The following is a 12558-nucleotide window of genomic DNA, read 5'->3' on the forward strand; positions in this document are numbered from 1 at the left end:
TGCAGGTGAGGTGCAAGGCTGGGCTGGGGGTGCTGCGTGCAGGTGAGATGAGAGCACAGCAAGACCCACCTGGTCCAGGCAGTGGTTGCGGAGGTAGCGCATGGCTTGCTGGATGCTCTGCGGCAGGGGCTGCCCGCTGCGCTGCACGTTGACTTGCAGTGGCACTCCAAACACATTCCTGTCTTTGTAATCTGGCACCTTTATCCTCTTCATAAACTTTGGTACTGCCCTATTTAAGCACAGGGAACAAAAAAACCACCTAAACTGAACTGCTGCTGAGCATTTACCTTCTGCGTTTGCAATAGTTCAGCACCTCAGCAGTTTGAAAGGCACTGACAGCGTAAATCAGCTCCTCCACACAGGGCTGGGGAAGGAGAGAGTGCAGAAAACAGCTTCTGTAAAAGACAGGCTTGGCACTGGGGCAGTGTGCTGCCCACAAGTGCCACTCCATCAGCATTAGTGGGGCAAGAGCGAGAGGCTAGAACTGCAGGGGCCAGGTTGAATTACAGCGGAGTCAAGATCAGTGCCGCGGTCAGTGGCCCCTCGTAGGGCTGCTCCCTGTGCTTCGGGAGAGATGGACATGCCAACAATGAGCTTTTGTGTGGCAGATGCTTGTTGTGCAGAGTCCTCAGGCTGAGTCCACCACCCAGCAGTGTGCAGAACAGCAGGAAACTGATGTCATCCATTTGAGTTTGTCAGCTAAAAGCTTCAGCTCTATAAACAACCCCTCTGAGGGACCCCCCTCCTTGTGGGGTCAGTGGCTGTGCTACCCCCACCTCTCACTCCAGTTTCAGCAGGTGCCCTTTCCCTCTGCAGATGACTCCAAGGAGAACAGTTACTAAATACCAAAGAATGATTTACCCCCAGGTCCTCAAGTGTAGAGGCTTCATAAAGGGGTGTGGGGGGAAATAGCCATTAAAATGGCCTTTAACACGAGCCTGCAGTGTGAGTGCAGCCCAGACACAACCCTGTGCTGGCTGCAGCAAGAGCAGTGTGGGCACAGGGCAAGGGAGGGGATTCTGCCCCTTGGCTCTGCTCTCCTCACACCCCACCTGCAGTCCTGGGGGCAGTTCTGCAGCCCCCAGCACAAGCAGGACATGGAAGTGTTGGAGCCAGTGCAGAGGAGGCCACCAAGATGCTGAGAGGGCTGCAGCAGCTCTGCTGTGAGCACAGGCTGAGAGAGTTGGGGCTGTGCAGCCTGGAGAGGAGAAGACTTGGAGGAGTCCTTGGAGTGGCCTTGCAGGATCTGAAGGGGGCTGCTGGAGGGCTGGGGAGGGACTAGTGACAAGGTCTGGGAATGAGAGGAGGAGGAGAAATGGGTTTGAAGTGGCAGAGGGGAGATGGAAACTGGATGCTGGGAAAGGGTTCTGTATAGGGAGGCTGGTGAGACACTGGCAGAGGTTGCCCAGGGAGGTTGTGGAGCACAGAATCACCCAATGTGATCAAAGATTGGGTGATTCTGTGCTCCACCACCTCCCTGGAGGTGTTCAAGGCCAGGCTGAATAAGGCCTTGAGTGACCTGTTCTAGTGGGAGGTGTCCCTGCCTATGGCAGAGGGTTGGAAGTGTCTAAGCTTTGAGGTCCCTTCCAACCTAAGCCATTCTCTGCTTCTACGAACATTGAGGTGATTTTCCTGACGAGGGAGAGCAGCTCCTGCCCAGCACTGCCAGGCAGGACACAGAGCAGGGAGATGGACTTCACATGCCAGTGTACAGCCCAGCTAGATGAGCAGTGCCCCAGGTTTACAGCTAACTGATGTGTCACCCAGCACAGCAGGCCTGGTCTGTGTTGCCACACAGCTAGTGTAGGGCATCACTGATAGGTGCCTGGATAATAGTTGCTTTGTCAAGAGCCAGGCCCATGGAATGTGAGCAAACACCCTGCGAGCTGCAGCGAGAATCCGAAGCACGCAGGGGGAGCTGCTCAGTGCTTATTCCTGTCTGTCAGAACAAACCACTGCTGTAGTTAGCAGGGCTGACATAGTAACAGCCTTTGAGCAGCAGGCACTTTGATGCTGAAGCTCAAAATACTCTCTGTGACTCCTGGGGAAAGGAAGAGGCTGGCCTGTGGTGGGGCAAAGAAAAGTCTCATTGCATCTCCTGCATCCTGAAGGTTGCCCAGGCTGGACTGCAGATAAAATAATGAGGAGAAGCTTTTCTGTTTGGTTCTTCTGCCAAAAACCCTTCAGCTGGGTTACTGACACCTGGCCACGGCAGAAACTGCTGCCTATGAGAAACTGCCATCACTCTTCCAACTTTGCCACCCTTTGCCTTCATCCTTTTTGCAAGCTAAGTGGATTTATAGATCTCTAAAGAAGGGAGAGAGGTTTTGGCTGGTGTGACACTGGAATTGAAGGGAACTGACATTATTTAATGACATAGTTTTTTAGAGAGAGAAACTAAATGCAAGTAACTTAAGGAAGGCAATCCTATGGACAAGGTGTTGTGATGACAGGAGGAGGAGGAATGGGTTTAAATTGGCAGAGGGGAGATTGAAACTGGATGTTTGGAAGGAGTCATTTGCAGTGAGGGTGGTGAGACACTGGCACAGGTTGCCCAGGGAGGTTGTAGAGCACAGAAGCACCCAATGTGATCAAAGATCACCTCCCTGGAGGTGTTCAAGGCCAGGCTGGATGAGGCCTTGAGCGACCTGTTCTAGTGAGAGGTGTCCTTAAGGCTGGGGGGTTGGAACTGGCTGATCCTTGAGGTCCCTTCCAACCTAACCCATCTACGTTTCTGTGCGCTGTGAGCCAGGCTGCCTGCGCGGGGCGCTGTGCCCTTACCAGCTGAAGCCGTGCTTGTTGGACGGGGTGTACCTCTCCAGCAGGGCAGTCAGCTTCAGCAGCGAGTACTTCTGCAGCAGGTTCATCTGTGCCACCGACTGGCAGCTGATCTGCAGCGATGCCGAGCTGAGGCTGGGCCGGTGGGAGCTCTGGAAGCTGTGCCACCTCAGCTTGTGCCTGCACAGGAGATGGGGACAGAGCAAGGAGCTGTCACTGGAAGGCCCCTGCAAGGTACCAGCAACCAACAAGCCTCTGAGGCTTCACAGGCAGCAGCTGCACCTTGCCTGCCTCACCCAGAATGATGCAGCCAACTGTGCTTCAGATGGCAACCTGTGCACGGCTCGGTGCCAGCCACAGCCTCCTGCCCTACCACACAGCCTCTGAGGGCTTCAGCACCCTTCCTCAGAAACCCTTTCGTTGTTAAGGCAGTGGGAACCAGAAAATTCCATGGAGAAAAAAAGGCCCCCAGGTTTTAAGACAAATCAAACAGGAACCAACACTTGCAGGAGTCCCACCGAGTTTAGACAGGCAGCTGTAGGTGACTCAATGACAGCAGAAAGCAGACCCTAGACGATTGGCACTGATTTCAAAGGGAAGAAGGGAAGCTAGGGCCAGAAGGACTCCCAACACCAAACCCAGTCACCCATCCCACAGCACAACCCCCAGCAGAAACTGGGAGGCCACTGGAACTGCCCCAGTCCCCCTCTGTGCTACAGACATTAAGGGATGCAAACAAGCCTCATCTTACTGCAGAGGTAATGCCCTTGTCTGCCCTAGGGAGCAGGCTGCTGCTGCCAGCTGGGGGGGCTGAAAGAGCCTGAAAGCCCAGAGGGGTCCTGCATGCTGCCACACACCTGAGCACCCTGGCACAGACTGAACACACTGCCACAGGCAGACCACACTGTCACAGACAGAGCACCCTGCCACAGACAGACCACACTGTCACAGACAGAGCACCCTGCCACGCACCTGAGCACCCTGTCGTTCTTCCCCTTGCCAGCTTCTGTCCAACTTGAGGTCCTTCTCCCTCCCACGCAGCACTGCCCTCTGAAGCATCACCACTGCTTACCGCTGCCTCAACACTGCTCCTGGTGCTGACTCGCTGAGTGTGCTGCTTCTCAGCGGTAGCTTGGCCCAAGCACACAAACATAGCCCCCAGGGGTGGGCATCCCTTGTGCTCAAGCCTAGCACATGTACTGCCCTTGCCTGTGGCTGTGTTGGGAAGTGATGGGAACAGCACATTTGTGCTTCAAGGGCCACAGCTTCAACTGCACCTATGCTGTGGCTACTGCAGAGCCACTCAGTCTGGAGCAGACCTCACTGTGGCCACCCCCGGCACTGACGCTGGTGATCTCACCTGCTGGACCGTGTCAGTGATGCGCCCACCCCAGAGTCTCTCCTGTCCTGCATCCCTGCCGACTCCTCCGTTTCGTTCAAAGAATTGCCCGTGCTGTCCAGGTCGCTGGGGGTCATCCGATCGTTGTCCACATCCAGGTGGATCTGCTTTGGAGAGGAAGGGCAGGGGGAGATGGAGTCGAGCGCCGAGTCGGAGTCGCCCTCGTCGGAGAACTTCTCGGACCACTGGTTCACTATCCTCTGCATGCCTCTGACGTGGTACAGGATGTCGTCCAGCTCTGGGAACATGTCCTCGTTTTCCAGGTCGGCCAGGTCGCTGGTGCTGGAGTAGAGGATGGAGCCGGGCACGTTGTCATAGATGCTGAGGCGGCTGCTGACCGAGCTGGAGGAGTTGCGCCTTTTGCCCGCGCCCAGCTCTTTGGAGCTGTCCCCGCTGTTCTCCCTGCGGAGGCTGAGGTGGCCGTGCCCGTGGAAGCTCCCTGTCCTCCAGTTCACCGAGCTGCTGCCTTCGGTGGGGCTGAAGCTGCCGTTGGAGAGCGCCTTGGGAAAGGTGCCGGGCTTGTGGTCCTCGGGGATGAAGAAGACGGTGTCCTCCGCAAGGCTGCCGCGGTTGCGGAAGTTCTGCTCCAGCACGTCGCCGAAGGTGCACTGGCTGAAGGGGTCGAAGCCCTCCAGGTACATGCCCACCCTCTTGTTGTAGGCGCTGAGGCTGCGGGTGCGTGTGACGGGGCTGGGCGTGCTGACGGCGCTGCTGGTCTCGGACTGGCTGCTGCTGCTGCTGGTCTGGGTGGAGTTGGAGACGCTCCTCTTCCGGACCATGGGCAGGCTGAGGTGGCTGCCGTTGAGGGCAGAAATCTCCACGCAGTTCAGCTGCTTCAGCTTGTCCTCGTCCATGCTCTCCTGCAGGATGGGCCCACTAATGATGAGGCCGAGCTTCGACGGAGCTTTGCTCTTGCTGTGGTGAGAGCTCTTGATTTTCAGGCTCTCCATTCTCTTGAGCAGGCTCTTGGTTCTGGACTTGGTGTTCTTCTCAGTGGGTTTCGTGCTGAAGCTGAAGTTAGTCAGCTCCCTGGGCGAGGGCAAGCTGCTGAACGAGTCATCGTTGGCTGCCACATTGCTGGATGAGCAAACGCTCACCACTGAGTTGGTCCTGGTAGTGGAGGCCTCGCTCTGCAGGGTGGGCTGCTGGCTGCTGCTGAGGCTCAGAATGGAAGCCACCTCCTGGCGCTCGCTGAGGTCCGTCAGCACGCTCTCGCTGCTGGCCGCCGCGCTCAGCTGGGCAGCTTCCGCGCAGGGGGCAGGCAAGTCCTGCTTTGGAGGGAACACATCGAACTCTTCCAGCCTCGACCACCTCTTGCTGTCCCTCTGAAAAGTCCATTTGCCACTTATTGCACAAGGTTCATCTTCATCTGAGTCTTCACTCTGTAACGAAGAAGAAGGCTGAGAGCGCAGCCGGCAAGCTGCCCGGGCAGCAAAGCCAGCTGCACGTAAAGACAGTGCCCACTGCTTTAGGCATGGCCTTGCTCTTACTGCATCCAAACTAAGAAGAGTCTTCTGCTGCAGGGGGAGGAAGATTAAGTCCTGCAATCTGTGCAAATAGTGCAAGGTCCTGCAGCTGGGTAGAGGCAAGCCCAAGCACAACTATAGGCTAGGCAATGAGTGGCTGCAGAGCAGCCCTGAGCAGAGGCACTTGGGAGTGCTGCTGGAGGAGAAGCTCCACAGGAGCCAGCAGTGTGCACTTGCAGCCCAGAGAGCCAAGCAGAGCCTGGGCTGCAGCAGCAGCAGTGTGGCCAGCAGGGCCAGGGAGGGGATTCTCCCCCTCTGCTCTGCTCTGCTGAGACCCCACCTGGAGTCCTGCATCCAGCTCTGGAGCCCCTGGGACAAGAGGGCTGTGGAGATGCTGGAGAGTGTCCAGAGCAGGGCCAGGAGGATGCTGAGAGGCTGCAGCAGCTCTGCTGTGAGCACAGCCTGAAAGAGTTGGGGCTGGGCAGGCTGGAGCAGAGGAGGCTCCCAGGGGACCTTCTTGTGGCCTTCCAGGATCTGAAGTGGGCTCCAAAAAAGCTGGGGAGGGACTTTTGAGGGTGTCAGGGAGTGTCAGGAGTGGGGGGAATGGAGCAAAGCTGGAGATGGGGAGAGTGAGGCTGGAGGTGAGGAGGAAGTTGTTGAGCAGGAGAGTGGTGAGAGGCTGGCAGGGGTTGCCGAGGGAGGTGGTTGAGGCCCCATGGCTGGAGGTGTTTGAGGCCAGGCTGGCTGAGGCTGTGTGCAGCCTGCTCTAGGGTAGGGTGTCCCTGGGCATGGCAGGGGGTTGGCACTGGCTGATACTTGTGGTCCCTTCCAGCCCTGGCTGATTCTATGGTTCTGTTCTGTGAGTTCAGGCCACGAAGCCCCTTGCAGGAAAGACAAGGTGGGGCAGGCAATGTATTTTAACTGATTTTAAACACAGAGGATGGAACCTTCATAAAAAGCAACAAACACCACAAGCAGCTTTAAATTGGTCTCTCCTGAAAGCTCTCCTGTCCAGAGGCTTCTAATGAATTGGTCACAGTGGAGAGCCCTCAGATCAATGGAAATTCCTGGCATGCATAAAATGTTACAGGGAGTCAGAGAGAGGTTGGGGTCCCTCTGGAGTCTCTCCAGAGTTGCACTCTGTCGATAGTGGCTGTGTGTTTATACTCCTCTGTGCAACGCTGAGATGCTTCTCCTGTGGTCTGAGTTACAGCAGCTTCATTCCTCACCCGTCTGGGGAGTCTGAATGGTCTAAGGAGATAGCAAGAGAGGCTCCCGCCCTGCCGCAGTGCGACGCCTCCAGGCGCTCGCCCGGGGCCACTCTTCCTCCCACAGGCCAGCAGCTAACATTTTAAGAATGTCCTGTGAAGTTTCTGCTTCGGCCTCGCTCCAGGCAAGCTCTGACACTCAGATAGTGAGCAGCCAGAGCTCCCTGGCGCTGCTGCACGTAAGGCAAGGGCAAAGAACATCTCCCACGGTGAGGGCTGATGAATGAGGAGAGCCTGAGGGCACAACTCAGTGTGCAGCGCTGCAATCTCTTCACAGAAACACCGAAAGGGAACGGTCCTGGGCAAAGCCACGTTAGAAGAGTAAGCCCTCTGAAGCTATGCAAATCCCACCCAAGAGCAGCAGGCAAGCTCTGGCATCCGGAGCAGCAAGCACCACTTGAGTTTCACCTCATTTCTTTAGGTGCTTTAATTTAAACCCAGAGACACATGCCTGGCCCAGGCTGTGGCTCTGCCTGGCAGGAACACAAAGGTGGGCTCCCAGGAAAAACAGACAGCTGCTCACAGTTCCAGTGTGCTACGTAGGCATTTCCAGCTGCTGACCCTCCCCTAGGTTCCTGGGGTTGGGGTTTCCTGTTTTGTTGGGGATTTTAGCACATTTCATCAGCTCAGGAGGATAACTGAACCACCTTGGCTATTTTTCACAGCCAATACATGAGAGGCACAGAGCAAACATCATTTGCTTTGTTTCCCAGCTACTAGAAACGACTTCTGCTCATCACCCAGGTGAAAACATAACCAGGACTGGCTTGCTTGTTGGGAGCTCTGAGGAGAGAAAAAGTAAGCTGAAAGTGCCAGTGGCTGGTAGTGATGGTGTGGCAGTGAATGTGGCCTGACCACAGAAAAAGGAGCAGTTCAAGTGTCCTTCCTTTGCAAGGAGAAGGAAACTGATTTCTGTCAGCACAGCTTTCCCCTGTGCTCAACAGCTCTGAAGGCTAAGCAGCGATTTGAACGAAGTCACAGCAGAAGGGAAGAGGATCCAAGCCCATCTGCCAGAACATGGGTGGTGAATGAAAGCCAGGAAGGGTACAAACAAAAGGTAACGTCCAGGCTCCGGAAGAGCCGGGCTTGGAGCTGAGGAGGGGTCAGGGCTGGCCTCTAGCAGCAACCCTGAGCATTCCGGTGCTAAGGAGGCACAGGAACGAGGAGAGCTCTTCTGGTGGCCATCAATGGCACTCCAGCTGCCTACCCTCCCCGTTAAAGAGTTCCTGCATGGGCTGCCTCAGCGTTATCTTCTGGCGCTGGGATGCTGCTTCCAACATACCACAAGCAGACAGGGACAGATGGGATTAATTCCTGGTAAACAATCTCAGAGCATTTGTATGCATTCTTGTTAGGGGCAGGGCAGCACTGCAGTGCCTTAGCTCAGGCCTCTTTATCTGCAGTTGTCATATCCCAGGGGACAGTATCAGCTACTGACCCCCCCAGGACACACACATCGGTTTAATGCAGCTACTGAGCAGCACCTCAGTAGGTAAACCCTGCAGCTCAGCTTGCTGCTGGTGCTACCTCATGGAAATCAGACTGGGTGCTGCTTTACTTCTCACCACGCTCCACAGGGATCCTGAAGATTCAGGAAACACTTTTCATTCCTGCTGAGCTCCCTGGAGACATGTAAGCTGTCTGAAAAGCCTTAACTCCAAGCTGTGCCTTCAGAAGGCGAGGGAGCAGAGTGGCCAGGCCTGCAAAGGGTCGCTTGGCTTTGCACAGCCTAACAGCCTCCTAAACAGCACACTGCTGACTGAGGGCAAGGAGCCTCAGCTGAAGCTGGTGCCAGTGAGGCCACTCCACCATTGGTGTCAGCTCATCGTGGCTGGTCAGCATGGCCTCCATAACGGCTGCTCTTTGCAATCCTGCCCGGGGGCAGGGAAGGTGCTACAGAATGAGCAGAGCAGACCAGTGCCTTTCAGACTGGGAGCAGCACCCTGGGCAAGAGTTTGCTAGGGGAATAATCTTCACCCTCGGCCAAGTTCTCACTCAGTGAGGACACAAAACGAAAGGTAAGCAGAGTTCTGCCTGTCCGTGCCAGGCTCTCCCCAGGGGTTCTCCCAGCCCGCAGCTGAGTGCCCTGCTAGAGGTTCTTGCAGTGTGCTCACACAGTGCTGGAACAGAAGGTGTTAGAGGCACTTACCCTTTTCCTGTGGGGACTAATTTCTAGCTTCATGACTGCACACTTGTTTAAAGTGTTCAAGCGCCTGCAAAGCAAAGGCAACAGGGTAAGAGAGGCTCCAGCCTGCAGACACAGGCTGCTCCCCTTCAAAGGCTTCTCTGGAGGCTGCTTTGCATACAAAAAGCCACAAGCCGAGTTTCAATTAGAGCACTAATTATACTTAACCATTAACCCATTCCATTTGGCTGTATTCTAACCTCAGAGGGAGAGGTGGGTCCCTGCTTGCTCACAATTACCTGCATCCAAGTAAGGAGAAGTGGATGGAAACTCAGAGCAGTGGAACTGTCGTAACTACACCTGTTTGAAGAGCAGACATCTGAGCCCTGAAACAATGGACCTCAACCGACTAAAACCAGCAGAAGAGCTTTCCTACCTCACACTGCACACAGGTCTGTCCGAGAAACTGGCCTGCCTAAGCTGAACCCTCCCAGAGCAGACTCCTTTTGCACTGATCAGTGCCTGCTTTGTTTCTGAACAATGAGTATTTTCCACTGGCTCTTGGGACAAGACAAGTTCCCAGTCAAAAAAGCCAAAACAAACCCCCCCAGATCACAGATTTGATTCTGCCTTCCTAAACTGCAAGTTCTATATACTTTAAAATGTTGTTCTGAAGGACTAAAGTTTGAGCATAAAGTGCTGTAGCCTCCGTGTGAGATGTGGCAGCAGACTGGATGCATACTTTGAAGTACTGTATCACAAAATCACAGAACCAAGCAGGTTGGGAGAGAGCTCTAAGCTCAGCCAGCCCTCAGCCAGCCCAACCTAGCACCCAGCCCTGCCCAACCGACCAGACCATGGCACTAAGTGCCCCAGCCAGGCTTGGCTTCAACACCTCCAGCCACGGCCACTCCACCACCTCCCTGGGCAGCCCATTCCAATGCCAATCACTCTGGCAAAAATTTCCTCCTAAGGTCCAACCTCCCCCGGCACAGCTTGAGACTGAATGTCTGCAATCATCCCTCTGCTCCCTGAGGAGTTAATGACCTGGTAGGTACCCTCTAAACAACAACAAATCTTTCTTCTCCCTCCTGCCCTGGAAGCTTACTGTGCAGGGCTGGGCAAAAGGCTTAGAGCAGAGCAAAACTTGGCACTGCTCAACACACAGCTCCATGGCAATTTGGGCACAGCTAAATGTGAGCTGCTTTGGTCTCCTGCCCCTCTCCCAGCCCTTGCCTCCCAGAAACTTCTCCAAGAACAACGCTGAGTTAGCACCTGCCCTGTTTAAAGGTGGTGAGGGAAATGCTGGCACCTTGGCAAGGCGAAAGGTGGCAGAGCATGGGCACGATGCAGAAGGCAGCCAGGCTAAAGCAGCAGCTTCAGGCAGTGAGAGTTTGGTGCCCTGTGCTTGCACTTCCACTCCTGAGGCTTTGCTGTGGGGTTGGATGAGGAGACTACCTGAGCTGAAAGCCAATCTGTCAGTGCTTTGCTGGGTTGGATTTCTCTCAGAGTGGCTGCCCCAGCTGCCTGAAGGGGCAGTGTGTGCAGGGAGGTGAGCAGGGGAGCAGAGCCAGTCTTGTCCTTCAGCCAGACTGCAGACCAGCTCCACCAGGAGCAAAACACAGCTTTAAAACCCCTCAGCAGCTCTGCACAATTTGCACATAACTCACTTGAGCCAAGTGCAAGGCAGACCTTGCACCAGCAGCTCTGCCCAGAGAACTGCTGCTGGTGCTCCGGATGGGCCCCTCCAGCCTCATGCCATGTGTAACCTGAACACAGAAATGTGTGCTCAGTAAGAATCACTGCTCCCCTCTTTCCACAGCCTTTTATGCACAGGATTGGTTGCAGATGGTATTTACACAGGGCTTGATCCTGAGGCCATCAAAGAAAATGGAAAAGCTCCTACTGGTGCTTTTGCAGCAGTTGGGAGGCAAAAAAAGGCAGTTTGATCTGTAATTAGACCCAGCCACGAGACAGCAGAAAGGATGAGGAACAGAAGAATTGCCATGGGTCAGAGGGGAGGGCAGTGGCAGGTTAGCACAGTTATCCAGATCTCACTACTCTCATCTCTGCCCTGACTTTGAAAGGCAGGGGGCTCAGTGCTGCGGGCTGCAGCTGCTGGGTAGCTGCACAAGTCCACCTTCAGAGGAGCTGCCTTTACGCTGCGGGCGGAGGGTGACTGTCCCAGCTACAACCAAAGTGGAACTGTGGGGTTTGGGAGGCCACACAGCAGCAAAAAAGCCACCTCCCTCTTTAGCTGTAAAAGCAGCCTCCTCTCAAAGTCCTGCACCCCCAGAGCAGGGAATATTGAACTGCTTTCAGCTCCACATTGTGTAATAGTTTACAAATTTCACAGTGCTGCGACCTTTGACTCAGGCAGCCAGAAGTGAGCGCTGAATCCCTGCAGCAGGCTTTATCTAGCTCCAGCCTGTCTGACTGCTAATAAAGACCATCTCTGATTTCACAGAGATTACAGCCCCAGACTTTCCCCCTACTCCCATCAAACCCTGAAATGGGTGGAAAAGAGCAAAGACCTCTTTCCACAGAGGGTCTTTAAGTCTCCCAGCACACCTCAGAGGAGCGAGTCTGCAGGCGAGATAAGGTAACCCCCAAAGAGAGAGGTTAAATGCAACAGCAGCCAGGCCAGGAGAGGCTCTGTTACACATCTGAGATGATTTCATCACAAAACCAGTTTCCTCTTCAACCTAACTGCACTGCAGCTTTGGTTACATACACCACACATCCTGCTTTACCTTCTGCTCAAGTTCAGCAGGGCTCAGTTCCTTGAGGACACTGAGAACACAGTACACCAAGCAAAGCTGCCTCCCTACCACACTGGTGGGCTGCAAAAAGCTAAGGCTACTGAGTCTAGGCTTTGCTAGGGTGAGAGTTACCCACACAACTGTCCTTAACCTTCACCTGTGCTTCACAGCACTCTGAAAGCATCTGAGCACACATCTGGTTCCTGGGGATCCTCTCATCACACTGATACTCGTTAACGAATCTCAGTTTCCCTACTGGCTCTGGACCTTCTCCCTTGGCAAGTCCATTCCCAGGTATAAATCCAAGCTGTTTCCCTGCTGACACTCAGCAGGGCTGCCTCCTTCTTTAGCTCTGTCGTACTCTGCCCAAACCTGTCCCAGCAGTGTCTTCATGAGGACAAGATGGGAGATGTGGGACCAGGCAGGACTGCTGCAGACAGCACTCACAGCCACTCTCACCTGGCTATCTCAGGCTCAGTTCCTGCAGTGCCTCATACCACTCTCTGCCACTCTCTGGCTGGCTAAGACAACCAGATAGCATTCCCCCCATCACTAAGGAATGCCTTGGAGCCACCCCTCTCCAAATGCATCTTCACATCTGGATGGTATCTTACCCCTGGGGATCGTTACACCTCCAGAACCTCACTTTTCCTCACCCTCCGTGTACTCCTACCCAGGCTCTCAGCCTCCTTTGCCCTGGCTCTGTAAAACCCTTCCTCCTGAGGGTGACCAGCACAACAGGACCTGCTTCTCAGTCCCA

At 54.8% G+C, this 12558-nt stretch overlaps 1 protein-coding gene across 6 annotated transcripts in view; it reads right to left on the reverse strand.

Moving 5' to 3' along the window:
- The window catches only part of DLC1 (DLC1 Rho GTPase activating protein), a 165207-nt gene that overhangs the window by 8365 nt on the left and 144284 nt on the right, over positions 1-12558 (reverse strand). For all 6 annotated transcript variants that reach the window (XM_064149330.1, XM_064149332.1, XM_064149331.1 and 3 more), the window contains 4 exons: positions 9061-9124; positions 4139-5559; positions 2782-2958; positions 70-229 (listed from right to left, as the gene is read on the reverse strand). In XM_064149330.1, coding sequence (XP_064005400.1) covers positions 70-229; positions 2782-2958; positions 4139-5559; positions 9061-9124 — 1822 coding nt within the window. The remainder of the gene's footprint in view (positions 1-69; positions 230-2781; positions 2959-4138; positions 5560-9060; positions 9125-12558) is intronic.

Source organism: Pogoniulus pusillus, chromosome 9 (genome assembly GCF_015220805.1).
Source record: "Pogoniulus pusillus isolate bPogPus1 chromosome 9, bPogPus1.pri, whole genome shotgun sequence".
Classification (NCBI taxonomy): domain Eukaryota; kingdom Metazoa; phylum Chordata; class Aves; order Piciformes; family Lybiidae; genus Pogoniulus; species Pogoniulus pusillus.